Here is a 19,882-nt window from a genome sequence, read left to right as displayed (position 1 = left end):
TAGGTTTGCTTCTCTCCCCTCAGTCCCTCGTAGCAGAGAGTCTGTTGCCAGCAGAAGCTCTCTGAAAATAAAAAACCTAACTAAAATACTTTCTTATTAGCAAGCTCAGGAGAGCTCACTAAAAGCACCCAGCTCTGTCCGGGCACAGATTCTAACTGAGGTCTGGAGGAGGGGCATAGAGGGAGGAGCCAGTGCACACCAGATAGTACTAAATCTTTCTTTAGAGTGCCCAGTCTCCTGCAGAGCCCGCTATTCCCCATGGTCCTTACGGAGTCCCCAGCATCCACTAGGACGTCAGAGAAAAGGATTTACCGGTAAGTACCAAACGCCCATTTTCTCTGTCCTCCATAGGGGATACTGGTGGAATGGTTTACTGTGGGGACGTCCCAAAGCTGTTATCCCAGGTGGGAACGTGCTGAACTGCCTGTAACATGGAATGTGCAAATTGAAAGTCCTCCGATGCCAGTATGTCAAATTGATAAAATTGAACGAAGGTGTTGGATCCCAACCACGTAGTTGCATGGCACAACTGCAGTGCAGAGGCTCCTCGAGCTGCCGCCCAAAAAGACCCAACTGAGCGAGTAGAGTGGGCCCTGAGAGAGGCAATGGTAAGGAAGACTTCAAGTAAGCCTGTTGGATGGTGACCTTAATCCACCTGGCAATAGTCAGTTTCAAGGCAGGTAAACCTCTTTTAGTAGCATCAAACAGTATAAAAAGGGAATCTGTTTTTCTAATATCCCTGGTAGAGTGTACATCGATCTTGAGAGCCCGTACTACATCTAATATGACCGGTGCCACAGCAGGATCTGTAATTACTGGAACCACAATTGGTTGATTGATATGAAAAGCGGATACTACCTTCAGAAGGAAAGACCGCCTGGTGCAAAGTTCTGCCCTGTCAGGGTGAAAAAATTTAAATAGGGCAACTTGTATGACAAGACTCCGAGATCAGAAACTCTTCAAGCCGATGTTAAAGCCAACAGAGTAACCATTTTCCAAGTCAAATATTTTAATTCTGTCAACTCTAATGGTTCGAACAATGAAGATTGCATAAATTCCAACACCAAAATTTAAATCCCAGGGGGCCGTAGGCGGCACAAATGGAGACTGAATATGAAGTACTCCCTGGAGAAAGGTCTGGACTTCTGGTAATGTGGCCAGGCGTCTATGGAAAAATAGAGATAGGGCCGATATCTGGACTTTTAGAGACCCGAGACGCAATCCTGCATCCACACCAGTCTATAAAATCGTAAGAATCTTCCACAGTTAAAAACATCTGGATAATAATGTCTGTTTTCACACAAACCTATATATGCCTTCCAGATCCGATGATAGTGTTTAGAAGTAACCTTCTTCCTAACTTTTAAAATAGTAGGAATTACTGAGCGGGGAATACCATGTCTGGCTAATAACTTCCTTTCAGTAGCCACGCTTTTAAACAAAGCCATCGTAAGACTGGAAAGAGAAACGCACCCTGTTGCAACAGATCTGACTGGAGTGGAAGCGCCCATGGATCGTCTATTAACAGAGCTCTAAGATCTGCATACCACGCTCTGCGAGGCCAATCTAGAGCAATCAGTATAGCTACTACTCCTTCCTTATTGATTTTCTTTAATACCCGTAGTATTAGAGGAAACGGGGGAAACAGGTATATCTTCTGAAATACCCAGGGTATCGCCAACACATCCACCACCTCGGCCTCTGGGTCTCTTGTTCCTGTCAATACCTGTTTAGCTTCCTGTTGTGTCGAGACGCCATCATGTCTATCTGTGGGTGACCCCAAGGTGTCACAATCTGTTGAAACACTTGAGGGTGAAGTCTCCACTTGTCTGGATGTAGATCATGCCTGCTTAGGAAGTCTGCTTCCCAATTGTCCACTCCTAGGATAAAAATTGGTAATATCGCCACTGCATGACATTCTGCCCAATGAAGAATCCTGGTGACTTCCTTCATTGCACCTCTGCTTTTGGTTCCGCCCTGTCGGTTGACATATGCAACTGCTGTGGCGTTGTCTGATTGAATCTGAATGGCATGCCCCCGTAGGAGATGAAAAGCCTGATGTAGAGCATTTTCACACAATCGATCAGTGCGCTTGATGAACTGGCAAGGAGTGTATATAATAATGTATGTGTTTGCTTTCACTCAAAGGATACAAGAGACTTGCTTAAAGATGCATATATTTACTTTAAAAAATACATATAAAACACACAGTACCAGCTGATACAATTGTAGCAGCCACAAATGTAACAATGTACACATACATATAGGAAGACACTTAGCTTATAAAACATTCAAGTAAATAAAATAAAATCTCAATGAAGTGCCGGTAATGTTGAAATGTAAACATTGTTAATGTACTAACATCAAAAATTATTATCCAGTGACATCAGTATACTATCATACGCTAATTAGCTTTTTTTAGTAGAGTGCTCAGTGCCACTTAATAAGAGTAGCCACTGCAGGTAGCAATTTGCAGGTTTATATCAGTAGCAATAACAATGGTGCAGTCCAGAAATACTCAATTTAAAGGGGAAATGTATCCAATCCACCTGCCACTGGAGTCCCAGTGCAGGATAGCTTACCAATGACGATTTTACCCAATCAAGTGGGAATTAGACAGCACGTAAAGTCACTCAATAGTTACCCCTCCAGATGTACACGTTCACCGCCAGCACCAAAGCTGGTGCAAATGAACTGTCCTGGCAGGCGGGAGTGTGGAGCTTCCAAATTTTCGGAGAGATGGATGACCGCACACGGCAGGAGAAGGCACATGACAGGAGCGGCAGGAACGCCGATAGCAGTAGTAAGTTGCTGTATAATCACTGGTACTCCAACAGGGGATGACGTCAACGAGTTTCGTCCCGTCAGCTCTCTCACAAGAAAGATGTAGAGCATTGAAAATTGTCCTCCACTCCAAAATGTTTATAGGAAGTTTGGACTCTTGTGCCAACCATCTTCCTTGAAACTGATAACCCTCCGTCACCAACCCCCAGACTCTCAGGCTGGCGTCTGTGGTTACCAGGGTCCAATCTGATACTGCGAAAGCCCTCCCTGCTACTAGGTTTTGCGTTTGCAACCACCAAAGGAGGGATAAGCGTGACTGAGGAGAGAGACAAATAATCTGGTGCATGTGTAGATGCGAACCTGACCATTTTGCCAGAAGATCCAGTTGAAAAACTCTTGAGTAGAACCTTCCGTATTAAATTGTCAGAAGTTGTATACAGAGATGTATTGATACCCGACGTGGATGAAGAACCGCTTGCACCAAGTTCTGAATTGCCCTGACCTTGTCCAAGGGGAGAAAAACTTGTTGTAGAACAGTGTCCAGGATCATCCCCAAAAACTGTAACCGCTGAGTGGGTTGTAGTTGTGATTTTTGAAGATTGAGAATCCAACCGTGGCGGGTAAGAGATTCCTTTGTGAGGCTTATGCTGTTGTAAAGCTGCTATTTGGAAGGTGCCTTTATGAGGAGGTCGCCCAAGTACAGAATTTCATTCACACCCTGCAGTCTGAGTTGCAACATCATTTCTGCCATGACTTTCGTGAAAACTTGTGGAGCAGATGACAGACCGAATGGCAGGGCCTGGAACGGATAATGATCGGACAGGACTGCGAACCGAAGGAAAGCTTGGTGAGGAATCCATATCGGGATGTGTAGATTAGCATCCTTTATGTCTAACGACACCAAGAACTCCAGACTCGCAATCACTGCTCGCAGGGATTCCATCTTGAACTTGAATTCTCAAAGATACGGGTTCAGAGCCTTCAAATTAAAAATTAGCCTGACTGATCAATATGGCTTCAGAACTACAAATAAGTTTTAGTAGAACCCCTTGTTCTTCTGGTATTCTGGTACGGGGATTATGACTCCTGCTTCCAGAAGTCACTAAATGGCTGCCTGGAGAGTTAAACGAGCCTCCAAAGAAGCTGGTAAACTGGAGGTGAAAAATCTTTGAGGAGGAGTAATCTGAAACTCTACTTTGTACCCTTGACAAATAAGATCTTTGACCCAGGCGTCTTGACAAGACTCTACCCAAACCTGACTGAAGTTCCTTAGCCGTGCCCCCACCCTGGGATCTTCTAGGTGAGTTGTTATGGTGTCATGCCGAAGGCTTAGGTGCAGTCTTCTGTTCTTGTGGGCCTGGTGCGGTTGGTTGACGTCCTCTGCCTCTGTTGCCTCTAGCGGCATTGGACGCTCCCTTGGCTCTTCCTCTAAATCTACTGGGACAAAAGGAATTATAGCGGCTCTCCCACTCTACACCCGGCACCAGCGATCCAGGGACTGTTTGGAGGAGCTGTGGAGGCTGCTGCTGCTATGCAGAGGAAGGCGCCAAAATGCCGCTGAGCCCGCTCTCGTGTAGCTCCGACCCCCGCCATGGCGCCGAAGCTACTTCTGTATATGTATACTGGCCGTATCTCCCAATATGTAAAACCGAACGTAAATGATTGGTTTACTATTTAGCCAGTCTCACGCAGGGCTACATCGGGTCACCCAAAGGAGGGACTGTACGCCACACCCGCGCTTTCAGCCACACAGTAAAACCAGGGGACACCCCTAGCACCCCCTTGGTACTCACCACCGATGATCACCTTCAGGCAGCGTTAAGGGTGTGCGGCATGCTGCGGCAGCCAAGGTGCCATGCCCTGCTGAACAAACATCCCCTCAGGACGGTGGTCCTGCAGCGGGGAATCGGCTCTGCACCTCAAGAGGCCGGTGACCGCCCCCCTAACTCCCACGGTGCAGGTTTGTTGTTGCCCGAACAGCATACCGAAAGAAATAAAAAAGCTTTTAAAAAGAAATTGAAGAAAAACTCTGGAGCTTGCAGAGTGTGCATCCTCTTCTGAGGGCACTTTTTTCTAAACTGAGCTGAAGGAGGAGGCATAGAGGGGAGGAACCAGCACACCCAGTTGAAGAAATTTAAAGTGCACTGGCTCCTTTGGACCCGTCTATACCCCATCGTTCTAATCTGTCCCCAATATTCCCCATGGTCCTTACGGAGTTCCCAGCATCCACTAGGACGTCAGAGAAAATAAGATTCCTCACACTCCTCTGTCACCTTATCAGGAATTTGTAGCACATCTCTGATAGCCTCCATAAAAGCCTGTATTCCCTGTGACAGAGCAAGCGTCCCGCCCTTCTGAATCCACCTCCCCCTCCTCCATGTCTGACCCCTCAGCGTCAGAGTCAGGCTGCAGGATATGGGCCAGAGTTCGTTCTTATGGACAAATGGCAAGGGAGGGACCGAGACACTTGTTTGGGGACTGAGTCTCTGTTCATAATCTCATCCACAGACTGTCTTAAGTATTGTGTCTTTCTCATTGCAAGACAAATTATTAGAGATATTAGAAATCATTCCTTTGAGGGAATCCAGCCACACTGGTACAGCCCCGCTAGCCTGAGAAGATGCACTACACCGAGTACATAGTAGTGAGCTCCCTGGGGAAGAGGAACACTCTGCCATTCATGAAACACACTCTTTGCCTGACATATTGTAAATGTGACAGAGCACGCACACACACACACACACACACACACACACACACACACACACACACACACACACACACACACACACACACACACACAGGAAAGGTTAAAAGCAGCACACTGCACCCTTATCGCTAATGCCAAGCTTAACCGGGTCGCAGACTGAGTACCCAGATTGGGGACTCAGTACACTAATAATCCCCCCCCCCCCCCCCCCCCCCCTGCTATAACCCCCTGGTACCACTGGGGCAATCTGGAGTCACACCGGAGGAGCCGCGCGTCCCTGTCAGTCAGCGTCTGTGTCCACCGCAGAGGGAAAACGGCACTGTGAGCTGCTGGATCCTCTCATAGTGAAGCCCCGCCCCTTCAGTGGCACGCGGTCTTCCCGCTTTTTTTATACTGGCTGAGGTAAATTGTGCTTAAAATGGAGACAGAACCGTTTTAAGACTTAATTTGCCAGTGTGGGTACAGTGTACTGAGACGCAGTTGTGTACCGAGTCTGGAGACGTAATCCGCCCCAGTTAGAAGCCGTGCGTCTCCGTACCCTCATGCCGCCATAATGGCGGGCGACCCGCTAACCGCGACGCCGGCTTAGTACTCATCGCTCTTCTTTCTTCTGGCTCTGTTAGGTATGGCGGCAAGCTGCGGGAATGTACGCTCGCCGTGATGGGGCTTGCAAATAGTTCCCTCAAGTGTCCTGTCAGCGGGGAACGGGACCATTAACCCTTCAAGAGGTTGGACCGCCCCCCAAGTCCCACGAAGCAGGCAGACTGGTGCCAACCAGCCCTGCCTGAAAATAACAGATAATTTAAATGCAGAAAACTCTTCAGGAACTTCCATAAGCGTAATGGGCTCCTCCGGGCACATTTAATAAACTGAATCTGGTAGTAGGGGCATAGAGGGAGGAGCCAGCTCACACTATCAAATTCTTAAAGTGCCCATGGCTCCTAGTGGACCCATCTATACCCCATGATACTAAATGGAACCCCAGTATCCTCTAGGATGTAAGAGAAAAATATATCACTTGGAACAAACTATTTAGCCATAGGAAAATTCACCTTTTTAGTTGGCTGCTTTGGAGGGGTAAAAATTGCTTTCCAATACGTCCAAACAAAGAGTAGGAAAAATATATGAAAGATGAAGAGGTAAGCAACTGCCAACGAGAAAGAAAAATTTATCAGAAAATGAGAATAGATTCACAATTTAAAGAAAAAATAATAATAATTATACAGTATACAATAATATAAAACGCTTATCTAAGTTGCTATTGAGAGGTCCATCTGCTTTCTAGTAATTTTTGGGTTGTTAGCAAACTAAAAAAAAAGCACACAAAATGGGCAAAACCACACTGCACAGTGTGGGGCAGATATAACATGTGCACAGAGAATTAGATTTGGGTGTGGTGTGTTCAGACTGAAATCTAAATTGCAGTGTAAATATAAAGCAGTCAGTATTTACCCTGCACAGAAACAATATATCCCACCCAAATCTAACTCTCTCTGCACATGTTATATCTGCCCCCCCTGCAGTGCACATGGTTTTGCCCAATTGCTAACAACTCAGTATAACCCTCTTTATTCCATCTCAGTAATACACCAAATAACAGCTTAACATACTGTAGCTGACCAAATATTTATCACCAGGTGTGTAGAATAACAATAATATTTAAAATACTAACTAAACAAAAGTTAATATTAATTACAATATCAGAGGGTGAAATACAGATAAGGGATTGATTTATAGGACTGCCTGGGTTTTCTGTATAAGGGATTTCTACTCAATTTGGAGAAGTATGGGCAAAATATAACCAGGCTGGGGTTGTCTTTTAAACGATTGCACACTAATACCCCTTTCACACCGCAAATATATCCCGGGATATTGCGACCCGGGTCGAGGTGCAGTCTAGAAGCACCACTTTTGAATATCACGGGTCAAGTAACCCTGCATTTCAACCCGGTATAAAAGCAGTGTTAAACACTTGTTGGATCCGGGTCAATGTGCACTCGAATACCCCTTTCACACCGCAAACTCGGGTCCGACCTGGTATTTTGAACCCAGGTCCGACCCGGGTCGGACACGGGTCAGATCCTTTCACACGACACTTTCAACCCGGGTTATTGCAGGGTTGGCTCCTTTTAACTCAACCTGAGTCAGTAATTAAAACACCATGGATGTCATTTGAAATGGACTTTTATTGGCTCAGAAAGATGAGGTGTCAGAAGGGGCTGAAAGGAGTGGGTTTGGACAGCTCACAGATTTGCAGGAATCGTGGCTGACAGAGCTTTGTTTTTACACACAATTACATTTATAACATACCTCCCAATGGTCACGATTTTCGTGGGACAGTCCCATTTTTTTTGGACTGTCTAGCTGTCCCACCTGTGGGCCGCAGTGTCTCACGGTGAAGGCAGTTGGGAGGCTGCTATCACTGCTGTGAATAGACGCTGTGCGCATGCGTCTATTCACAGGTGACAGGGAGAGGGGGCATGCCAGCCGCTCAGAGAGCGCTGGGCATGCCCCCTCCGTGATGCTACAAAGGGGCGTGACTCGCTATCAAGGCTCTGTCACAAGGCCATGCCCCTTTCATACAGGCCACGGGCAAAGGTCCCTCTTTCTACTTTTAATAAGTTGGGAGGTATGCAGTAAGCTGCCTAGCAATCTCTGCTTCACCCCTAATTCTTAATAGCTCTAATTGTTATTGCTCTTCTATGTAGCAGAGCTCATTCTGCTGACATCATCAAGGCACACAAAGAACAGCCAATCAGCACTTTTACATGAATGCAGGGTTGAATAACCCGGGTTGGACACTTTAGAGTGTACATTGACCAGGGTCCAACCCGTGTAGAACACTGCTTTTATACCGGGTTGAAATGCAGGGTTACTCGACCCGGGATATTCAAAAGTGGTGCTTTTAGAGTGCACCTCGACCCTGGTCGACCCAGCAATATCCCGGGATATATTTGCGGTGTGAAAGGGGTATAAGGTGTCCAACCCGGGTTATTCAACCCTGCATTCATGTAAAAGTGCTGATTGGCTGTTCTTTGTGTGCCTTTAGGATGTCAGCAGCCTGAGCGTCTCTTACATAGGAGAGAACAGAGAGCATTAAGAATTAGAGCTATTAATAATTAGGGGTGAGGCAGCGATTGCTAGGCAGCTTACTGCATACCTCCTAACTTATTAAAAGTACAAAGAGGGACCGGGATGGGCGCGCCCGCAAAGGGGGCATGGTCTATATGAAAGGGGCATGGTCTCATGGCAGAGTTGCGACCGTGAGTCGCGCCCCCTTGTACCGTCACTGAGGGGGCATGCCAGCACTCTCTGAGCTGCTGGCATGACCCCTCTCCCTCTGTCACCTGTGAATAGACGCTGTGCGCATGCACAGTGTCTATTCACCGCTGCTCTGCTAACAGAGCAGCAGTGACAGGAGCCTCCCAACTGCCCCCTACCCACTGCGGCCCGCGGGGTGGGACAGCTAGACAGTCCCAAAAAAAGGGACTGTCCCGCGAAAATCGGGACAGTTGGGAGATAGGTTACTGGAACAGTTAAAATAGGATTTTGGTTAACTACCGGTAAATCCTTTTCTCGTAGTACGTAGAGCAGTGGTTCTCAAACTCGGTCCTCAGGACCCCACACGGTTCACGTTTTCCATGTCACCCAGCAGATGCACTGTGTATCACCAACTGTCACATTTTACAAATGTACAGGTGACCTGCAAAACATGAACCGTGTGGGGTCCTGAGGACAGAGTTTGAGAACCTGTGACGTAGAGGATGCTGGGGTCCACATTAATACCATAGGGTATAGACGGGTCCGCCAGGAGCCACTGGCACTTTAAGAGTTTGAGAGTGTGGACTGGCTCCTCCCTCTATGCCCCTCCTACCAGACTCAGTCTAGAAACGGTGCCCGAGGAGACGGACATCGTCGAGAGAAGGATTTTACACAGATAGTGGCGAGATTCACACCAGCTCACACATACAAGGCACATCAAGCTAACTAGCTTGAAATTCAGCAACCGCTGAAACATTACTTACCAAGTACTCAACTAAAACGAAGATGAACTGAACCAAATAACAGTAGCAAGAAAACGAAGCGCTGGGCAGGCGCCCAGCATCCTCTACGGACTACGAGGAAAGGATTTACCGGTAGGTAATTAAAATCCTATTTTCTCTTACGTCCTAGAGGATGCTGGGGTCCACATTAGTACCATGGGGATGTACCAAAGCTGACAAACAATGGTAAATGCTCGATCATTCCTGGAGATACTTATGTATCAGGTGCTGGAAAGGGGGAGGGGTCACAAACAGAGAGGGGAGGGGTTGCAAATCCCACCCCTACATTTCCCTTCAGCACACTAAAAAAATTACCTGTAACCCCTCCCCTCTGTCTGTCTGTCTGTGACCCCTCCCCCTTTCCAGCACCTGATACATAATTATCTCCAGGAATGATCGAGCATTTACCATTGTTTGCTTGTATGCGAGAGGCATTGAATGGGAGCAGTATTTGGAAGGCATGCTGTTCCTTGTAGTGCCAATGGGAGATCCTGGGGGTGGCTCCTGGGTAAGTTAGCTCTCTGTCTGGATGTGTTTTAGTAATAGCCTTTATCATGAGGCCTACTGTAACAAATTACATGGCCCTATGTGGGCACTGCCATTGTGTAGTGTTAGGACTGATGACATCGGAGAAGCCGTGAGGTGGCGCAGCAGCTTAAACATGTGTTTGCAAACGTGTAAACTAATTCTCTGAATTTCTATTACCAGATAGGTTCAGGTATGGTTACAGGTAATTTTTTAGTGTGCTGAAGGGAAATATAGGGATGGGATTTGCAACCCCTCCCCTCTCTGTCTGTTTGGATGTACCAAAGCTCCCAGAACGGGAGGGAGAGCACGGAGGCTCCTGCAGAACTGATTGGCCTCTGAGGACCTGAAGTTTGGTCTAAGTATCAAACTTGTAGAACTTTGCAAAAGTGTTCGACCCAGACCAAAGTTGCTGCTCGGCAAAGTTGTAACGCCGAGACACCCCAGGCAGCCGCCCAGGAAGACCCCACCTTACAAGTAGAGTGGGCCTTAACAGACGTAGAACATGGCAATCCCGCCATAGAATACGCATGCTGGATAGTGAACCTGAGCCAGCGAGAGATCGTCTGCTTAGAAGCAGGACACCCCATTTTCTTGGGATCATACAGGACAAACAGAGTCTGATTTTCTGTGACGAGCAGTCCTCCTCACAGATTTTTAGAGCCCTTACCACATCTAAGGACTGATGAAATTGAGGAGTCAGTAGCAACTGGCACCACAATAGGTTGGTTGATATGAAATGCCGACACAACCTTCGGAAGAAACTGCTGACGTGTCCGAAGCTCAGCTCTATCTTCATGGAAGATCAAGTATGGGCTTTTACATGACAAAGCCCCCAACTCAGACACACGTCTAGTAGAAGCTAAGGCCAACAAAGTGACAGCCTTCCACTTGAGAAACTTGACCTCAACCTCCTGTAGAGGTTCAAGCCATCCGACTGGAGGAACTGCAACACCACGTTAAGATCCCAGGGCACCGTAGGCGGTACAAAGGGAGGTTGGATGTGCAGAACTCCCTTCAACAAAGTCTGAAACTCAGGGAGGGCAGCCAACTGTTTCTGAAAGAAAATGGATAGGGCCGAAATTTGGACCTTTATGGATCCTAACCTCAGGCCCATATCTGCACCTCCTTGTAAGAAGAGGAGAAAACGTCCTATGTTGAAACTCCACCGTAGGAAACTTCTTGGACTCCCACCAAGACGCATATTTTTTCCAAATACGGTGGTAATGTTTAGACGGTACTCCTTTCCTAGCCTGTATCAGGGTAGGAATAACCTTGAACGGAATGCCCTTCCAAGCTAGTATCTGGCGTTCAACCTCCATGCCGTCAAACGCAGCCACGGTAAGTCTGGATAGGCAAACGGCCCCTGCTGCAGCAGGTCCTCCCGAAGAGGAAGAGGCCTCGGCTCTTCTAGCAGTAACTCCAGAAGATCTGCGTACCAAGACCTTCTTGGCCAGTCTGGAGCAATGAGGATCGCTTGAACACTTGTTCTCCTTATAAGATTTAGCACTCCTGTCGGTTGATGTAAGCCACTGTTGTTACATTGTCCGACTGCACTTGAATGGCCCGATTTCTCAGAAGATGGGCCGCTTGGAGAAGACCATTGTAGACGGCTCTTAGTTCTAGAATGTTTATCAGCAGGCCGGCTTCCAGACTTGACCACCTTCCTTGGAAGGTCTCCCCTTGAGTGACTGCGCCCCAGCCCCACAGACTTGCATCCGTGGTTATTAGGATCCAGTCCTGAATCCCGAACCTGCGGCCCTCCAGAAGGTGAGATAGTTGCAACCACCAGAGGAGTGAAATCCTGGCCTTTGGTGACAGACGTATTCTCTGGTGCATATGTAGATGGGATCACAACCACTTGTCCAGGAGATCCAGTTGGAAGGACAGAGCATGAAACCGCCCGTACTGTAGAGCCTCGTAAGAGGCCACCATCTTTCCCAGAAGCGAATACACTGATGAACTGACACCCAGGCTGGCTTCAGGACATCCCGGACCATCGTTGGTGACACAAACGCTTTTTCCTCTGGAAGAAACACCCTCTGCACTTCCGTGTCGAGGATAATTCCCAGAAAGGACAACCTCCTGGTTTGTTCCAAATGTGGTTTTGGAAGATTCAGGATCCAACAGTGTTCCCTGAGCAGGTGGGTCGTGAGAAGAATGGACTGTAACAGCTTCTCCTTGGATGATGCCTTTTATTATTATCCTTTATTTATATGGCACCACATGGGTTCTGCAGCGCCCAATTACAGAGTACATATGCACATAATCAAAACAGGAAGACAGTGACTTACAGTTGAAGACAATATAGGACAAGTACAGGGTAACTAAGCATAACTACACTAGTAAACGACAGAGATAAGTTCCAAGGTGGCCACAAAACTGCGGAATTTGGGCAGTTGAGGATTATTTAAGTAAGAAAAGGATAAGCACATGAGGGAATAGGGCCCTACTCGTGAGAGCTTACATTATCAGCAGATCGTTCAGATATGGAATTATGTTCACCCCCTGTCTGCGGAGGAGAACCATAATTTCCGCCATCACCTTGGTGAAGACCCTCGGTGCTATGGAGAGGCCAAATGGCAGGGCCTGGAACGGATAGTGACAGTCCAACAGTGCGAATCGGAGATAAGCTTGAGGCAGCGGCCAAATCAGAATGTGGAGGTACGCATCCTTGATATCCACGGATACCAGGAATTCCTCCTCTTCCAGACCCGATATCACCGCCCTTAGAGACTTCATTTTGAACTTGAACTCCTTCAGAAAAAGATTTCGCAATTTTAGGTTCAGAATGGGCCTGACCGAACCATCGGTTTCGGTAACACGAAAAGGTTAGAATAGTAACCTTTGTTTTCCATATGAGGAGGGACCGGTACAATAACCTGTGCCTCCATCAACTTCTGGACGGCTGCCTGCCGGACAGTCCTGTCTGCCAGCAAAGCTGGCAAGCCTGATTTGAAGAATTGGTGAGGAGGGAGATCTTGAAATTCCAGCCTGCACCCCTGAGACACAATATCTGCACCCAGGGATCCAGGCCAGACGACACCCAGACGTGACAGAAATGCCTGAGTCTCGCTCCCACCGGCCCCACCTCCAGGGCGTGCAGTCCACCGTCATGCGGAGAAATTCGGCGTACCTGAAGCAGGTTTCTGTTCCTGGGAACCCGCAGCAGCAGGTTTCTTGGATTTGGGCCGACCTCCCCTAAAGGTGTTGGACGGTCTGGCCTTTCTTGGCTTGGCAGCCCGAAAAGGGCTGTGATGCAGTTGAAGAAAAGGTGACTTACCCGCTGTAGACGCATCCAACGCTTCCCCAAAGAGAGCCTGACCTGTGTAGGGTAGGGTCTCCACACTTCTCCTGGATTCCGCGTCGGCAGACCACTGTCGCAGCCACAGTCCTCGACGAGCTTAGACAGACATGGAAGAAATTCCTGCAGCCATGGAACCCAGGTCTTTTATGGATTCTACCAGAAATCCTGCCGAATCCTGAATGTTACGCAAAAACAATTCAACATCAGATTTATCCATAGTATCCAAATCTTCAAGTAACGTGCCTGACCACTTTACTATAGCTTTGGCAATCCAAGCACTGGCAATAGTGGGGCGTAGTATAGCCCCTGAAGCAGTGTACATGGATTTGAGCGTATTATCAATTTTACGATCAGCTGGCTCTTTGTAGGCGGTGGATCCTGGAACAGGTAAAAACACCTTTTTGAGAGTCTGGATACCGACGTGTCAACAATGGGCGGGTTTTCCTATTTTTACCTATCCTCTACAGGGAAAGGAAACGCCACCTGGACCCTTTTAGGGATCTGGAATTTTTTCTCAGGATTTTCCCAAGCTTTTTCAAAAATAGCATTTAATTCTTTTGACGCAGGGAAGGTTAGCGAGGCTTTTTTATTTTCAGTGAAGTAAGCCTCCTCAACCTGCTCAGTTGTTTTATCAGTAATATTCAACACATACCTAATGGCCTCTATCATCAACTGCACCCCTTTTGCAAGAGATGCTGCCCCCCTCAACACATCCCCATCACCGTCTGCAGTGTCAGAATCGGTATCCGTGTCGTCTTGCATAATCTGTGCAAGAGCATGTTTTTGGGAATATACAGCGGGGGGGCGGGGGCTGAGGTACCAGAACTGGGCCAGACTGCCAGAGTTCTGTAAAGCCTGAGTTGCACTCATTCTGTGCAACCCTAGTAGAAATCTGACAATCATAGATTTCATAGAGGATAACCACTCAGGCTCCCTTGCTGGTTACGGTGCTAAAACAGTGCAATCCTGATTACATGGAATGGGATTATCCTGAGAGGACATATCCTCTGCAGCATATGACACAGAGTCCCTGGACATAGCTAAATGGAGACCCCAGACCCCAGACACCACACACACACACACACACACACACACACACACACACACACACACACACAGGGGAGGATAGACAGAGTTTCACCCCCAAGAATGGCAAGAGAGACAGAGATTGGAGCCAACCGACACACAGCGCTTTCAAGGTATAGTGAGACCCCCAACCAGCGCTGACTGTGCACCTTAATAGGTTACACAGACTTTACACAGCCTCTCCCCCCCCTTCTACAACCCCCTGGTACCGTGAGAGAGATAGCTAGAGTTGCTCTGGAGGGACTTGCTGTTCACTGACAGCGTTGTGCAGGCAGAAAAATGGTGCAAAATGGCACTGTCTTCCCGCTCTTCAGAAGATTATTCTGGCCTGAGGAATTATGCTGGCAGCAATCCAGGTACCCTGACAGGCTGGAAGGTTAGTGTAGGGTGTAGGCGCTGGTTCAGGGCGCCCCTCACAGCGCCGCACTATGTACCGCTGAGCGCCGGAGCGCAGTTAGTACTGCGCTCCATACCCTGTTGCCGCCATCTTCACACCAGCCCCCCACTTGCTGGGGGGGGGGGGGGGGGGGAAGGGGGGTCGGCGATTCACTCGCCACCAATCTTCTGGCTCTGCAAGGGGGTGGCGGCATGCTGCTGGGGTGAGCGATCCTCTGTGGCGGGGAATGATCGATCCCCTCAGGAGCAGGGAGGCTGTTGCCAGCAGCCCCTCTGTAAAATAATAAAATCTAAAAAGCTTTTTCTAAAGAATCTCGCTAGAGCTCCCCTAGCTGTAACCGGCTCCTCCGGGAACATTTTCTAAACCGAGTCTGGTAGGAGGGGCAGAGAGGGAGGAGCCAGCCCACACTCTCAAACTCTTAAAGTACCAATGGCTACTGGTGGACCAGTCTATGGGGGTCATTCCGAGTTGTTCGCTCGCTAGCAGATTTTAGCAGCATTGCACACGCTAGGCCGCCGCCCTCTGGGAGTGTAACTTAGATTAGCAGAATTGCGAACGAAAGATTAGCAGAATTGCAAATAGAAAATTCTTAGCAGTTTCTGAGTAGCTCGGGACTTACTCCTACACTGCGATTAGCTCAGCCCATTTCGTTCCTGGTTTGACGTCACAAACACGGCCTGCGTTCGGCCAGCCACTGCCCCGTTTCTCCAGACACTCCCGCGTTTTATCGCACACTCCCAGAAAACGGACAGTTTCCGCCCAGAAACACCCACTTCCTGTCAATCACACTCCGATCACTTCAACGATGGAAATTCTTCGTTCGGACGTGAGTAAATCTACTAAGTTTTGAGCTAAAATACTTAGCGCATGCGTACTGCGTACCATGCGCATTTTCGCCTTAATCGCTCCGTTGCTAAAATCGGCAACGAGCGAACAACTCGGAATGACCCCCTATACCCCATGGTACTAATGTGGACCCCAGCATCCTCTAGGACGCAAGAGAAAGATGCAATTGTGTATAAAAACATAGCTCTGTCAGCCATGATTCCTGCAATGCTGTGAGCTGTCCCCACCCTCTCCTTTTGTCCCCTTCTGACACCTCATCTTTCTGAGCCAAAAAAAGTCCATTTCAAATGACATCCATGGTGTTTTAATTACTGACCCGGGTTGACTTAAAAGGAGCCAACCCTGCAATAACCTGGGTTGAAAGTGTCGTGAAAGGGTCTGACCTGTGTCGGACCCGGATTCAAAATACCAGGTCAGACCCGGGTTTGCGGTGTGAAAGGGGTATAACACTTCTGTCCCGCCTGTTGCCAGACAGCCGGGACGCTGTGAGCTGCCACAATGAAGTGTCGGCTTACGTTGGCTGCTGGCCCCGGCTGTTATGAAGTAGCAAGCATCTCTCCTTGCCGCCCGCTGCTGCTGGCAGTTGTAATTGTGATCACGGCCCCCAAACAGGATTCGGGGGTTTGAATCGCTATGGACACTGGGATTGGCTGCTAGGGTAGGTAAAAGACAGGTAGGGCTGAGTCTCCCTGCTGGTTATAGCATCATTGTTACATGGAGGCTGATCTATGGGTCAAACTCTCCTGTGGTTCCTGGATCCCTGCTGTACCCAGCTCCCTGTTTGTCTGCCTGTACCTCAGTTGCTGTTCCAACTACTAGTTCCTGACCTCTCTCAGCAGACCACTGCATTATTATTCCTGGTTCTATACTAGCCTAGCTGCGCCCAGGAAACTGTTCCAGTCCCAGGCTCCCGATCTCTGACTGTTGGTACTAGCTATCCCCAATATGTATTCTACCTCACACCCACTTTAACTTTCCTCACTAGCACCGCCTGGTTTTCATCATAAACTCTTACTACCTTGAGTTAAAGTCCTAGGGGGTACCCAAGCACCTAAGAGAATATTGATCTCTATGGGAAAGGTTGCTATTAAAACATCTGCAAAATATGAAAGAGGAAACGTGATGGTTTGTGGCTCTTTTGCTGCATCCCAAGTCTGCGATTTCCACAGAAAGACTGGCAATGTGAATTAAAAGGGCCATACAATATACCCTGGTCTACCCCTTGTTGGTCAAGTGGTCATAAAGACCTGAAATAGACCTCCAGGCTATGTCAGAACTACCTTCAAGGGAAAAAAAACATGACAGTATGCTTAAAATCATGGAACGACTAGCAAAGTCTCCAGCCCTAAATCCCATTGAGCTGGTTTGGGATGAACTGGACAGAAAGTTGAAAGCAAAGCGTCCTAGAAGAGCAACAAATGTATGGGAACTTCTGCATTAGGGCTGGGAAGAACGTACCGAATAATGGTGGTCATTCCGAGTTGTTCGCTCGCTAGGCTGCTGCCCTCTGGGAGTATATCTTAGCTTAGCAGAATAGCGAATGAAAGATTAGCAGAACTGCTACTAAATATTTTCTTGCAGGTTCTGAGTAGCTCAAGACCTACTCCTAGACTGCGATCAGCTCAGTCCGTTTAGTTCCTGGTTTGACGTCACAAACACGCCCTGCGTTCGGCCAGTCATTCCCCCATTTCTCCAGACACTCACGCGTTTTTCCCTGACACGCCTGCATTTTTTAGCACACTCCCAGAAAACGCTGTTACCTCCCAGAAACGCCCCTTTCCTGTCAATCACTCACCGATCAGCAGAGCGACTGAAAAGCGCAGCACGAACACCAGCAAATCTACTAAGTTTTGTGTTAAATAACTTAGCGCATGCACGCTGCGTACCATGCGCATGCAGCGGCAAATCGCAGCATAGCGAAAATCGGCAACGAGCGAACAACTCGGAATGACCACCAATATTTGATTTCCATTGTAGATAAAATGCGACAAGTGTGTTGGCAGTTAGATCTATAAAAGGTGGCTACTTTAAAAAGTCATACATTTAGATTACATTTTAATCACACAAAATGATACTGTGAATTATTTTTATAAGCAATTATTCATTAGTTCTATGCTTTAATCAGAGTACATTGAGACATTAAACTGTAAATTTCAATAAAATCTAGAAAAACAGGGGTACTCTAAACCTTGTTACTGGCAGTGTATGTGTGTATATTTATGTGTTACATTTGCACACGCACACAGACTGCTTTACATGAATCGGAAGGAAGTCAGACTTGTATCTTGCATTACTAGGATCTTTAGCTTTCATTGAAAGTGTCCACGGTATTGAGGCCCCTGTTTATCAAGCCCTTACCACTGTGCTATTTATCTCTCCAAGGCTTGATAAATCTGGCCCATAGTGTGCAGTAACAAATTTAAGAGGCTAGTCCTGAGGAACAAAAGCAAGAAGAAAGCAGCTAGCATGTGACAAAGAAAAAACAAGCAAACAATGACTGTGCTTCTCACCTTTTTCCAAAGTATTTTCTACAGTCACTGCAAAATAAAAATTATAAAGAATTAACTAAGGAATGAATCATAATAATACAATTTCACTAATGCAATTCCTGACACTGTGCTGTACATGTTCTACCCATTAGAGCCTAGGTTTCTGCAGAAGACTCCGAGGCATTCCATTGATTCTGTAGGGACTCTGCCATCTAGGTTAAGTTATGGAATATTGCATGTCACCATGATATAGATAGGTGGAAGGTAGGTAGACTGCAGCAGCCTCTAATAAATGTGGAGATATTTAAGCACAAAGAAATATATTGTGATATGCTGAAATATACAATCTGACGACGAGAAAGTATTCTTGCTGTACTTACACGGAAGGGCTTTTACGGAGCTACAGTGGCTGCAAAGTCTATAGCACAAACCAGGCACATATGGGGATACACAGGATAGGCATAGGGCAGCCACTATAATGTGCACACAATGAGAAGTACACAAGCAGTGCACATGCAGAGAAGTAAGCAGAGCCGTCCATACATGGGTGACAGACAGAAGAGACACAGGGCAGGGACAGCAGCCAGGCGGGGGCACTTCCTCATACACAAGCAGTGCCTGTTACACACAACCATGCCTGGGGACACAGGTACAGAGTGTGGCCCTTCACCACCCCCCTGACACATAAGCAGCCGCTTCTCACCCAGGCACAGCTCCCACACGTAGGCATAGTACGACCAGAGCACCACCAGGGCAATGATGACCACTGGCACCCAGGAGAGCAGCCGCTGGCAGCACCTCAGCCCCGAGGACAGAGCCATCCTGCAGCCAATCTGCATCCTGCTCCTTCGGATCGACACTCCTCTCTGCCGCTCTGTCTGGAGTGAACTACCTTATTTTATCGGCATTCGATTAACGCAGTGAAAGGCGCATGCGCCATCATTTTAAGCAAGATGCGGCGCCCTCTGGTGGAGCCAGTGTGTGACTACTGCCACTCGTTGTGAAATAAAACTACAGAACAGTGCTGGCAGCCATGCTGCTATACTATACTATTAGCATACATACAGAGACCGAGTGCACTCCCCAGCTGCCTTTATGATTGAGCACAGTAGAATAGGTTTACAGTTGTATTATATGGTGGAATAATCATAACACTGCTACATTCTTTTAAAATTATTTCATAAGTCCCATAATAACTAGTGTGTAACAGGAATCACGATAGCCGTACATGAGGTGCAGCGCGCACCTGCCACCTGGTGCAAATGTTTGCTATGGGCAGAAGTTTCTTTTCGGGTCTGGCAGCGCCGTCTGAAAAGGGCTTATTTATCAAAGCTTCTAATACCATAAATCTCTAGGAACAACTATCCCAGTAATTATATAGATAAATGGGCCCTCATTCCGAGTTGTTCGCTCGCAAGCTGCTTTTAGCAGATTTACTCACGCTAAGCCGCCGCCTACTGGGAGTGAATCTTAGCTTCTTAAAATTGCGAACGACGTATTCGCAATATTGCGATTACACCTCTCTTAGCAGTTTCTGAGTAGCTCCAGACTTACTCGGCATCTGCGATCAGTTCAGTGCTTGTCGTTCCTGGTTTGACGTCACAAACACACCCAGCGTTCGCCCAGACACTCCTCCGTTTCTCCAGCCACTCAGCGTTTTTCCCAGAAACGGTAGCGTTTTTCCGCACACACCCA

The 19,882-nt window shown here is 47.7% G+C and overlaps 1 protein-coding gene across 1 annotated transcript in view; it reads right to left on the bottom strand.

Moving 5' to 3' along the window:
• Nucleotides 1-19,088, bottom strand: part of ZDHHC15 (zinc finger DHHC-type palmitoyltransferase 15) — a 186,276-nt gene extending 167,188 nt beyond the window's left edge. The window contains exons 1-3 of the mRNA XM_063937176.1: nt 18,891-19,088; nt 18,209-18,235; nt 6,547-6,641 (exon numbers count right to left, since the gene is read on the bottom strand). Of these exons, the coding sequence (XP_063793246.1) occupies nt 6,547-6,641; nt 18,209-18,235; nt 18,891-19,026 (258 nt within the window). The 5' untranslated portion in view covers nt 19,027-19,088. The remainder of the gene's footprint in view (nt 1-6,546; nt 6,642-18,208; nt 18,236-18,890) is intronic.
• Between the last annotated feature and the right edge of the window lie 794 nt (nt 19,089-19,882).

This window comes from Pseudophryne corroboree, chromosome 8 (assembly GCF_028390025.1).
Source record: "Pseudophryne corroboree isolate aPseCor3 chromosome 8, aPseCor3.hap2, whole genome shotgun sequence".
In the NCBI taxonomy this organism is placed as follows: Eukaryota; Metazoa; Chordata; class Amphibia; order Anura; family Myobatrachidae; genus Pseudophryne; species Pseudophryne corroboree.
This window is presented reverse-complemented; position numbering and strand designations above follow the sequence as displayed.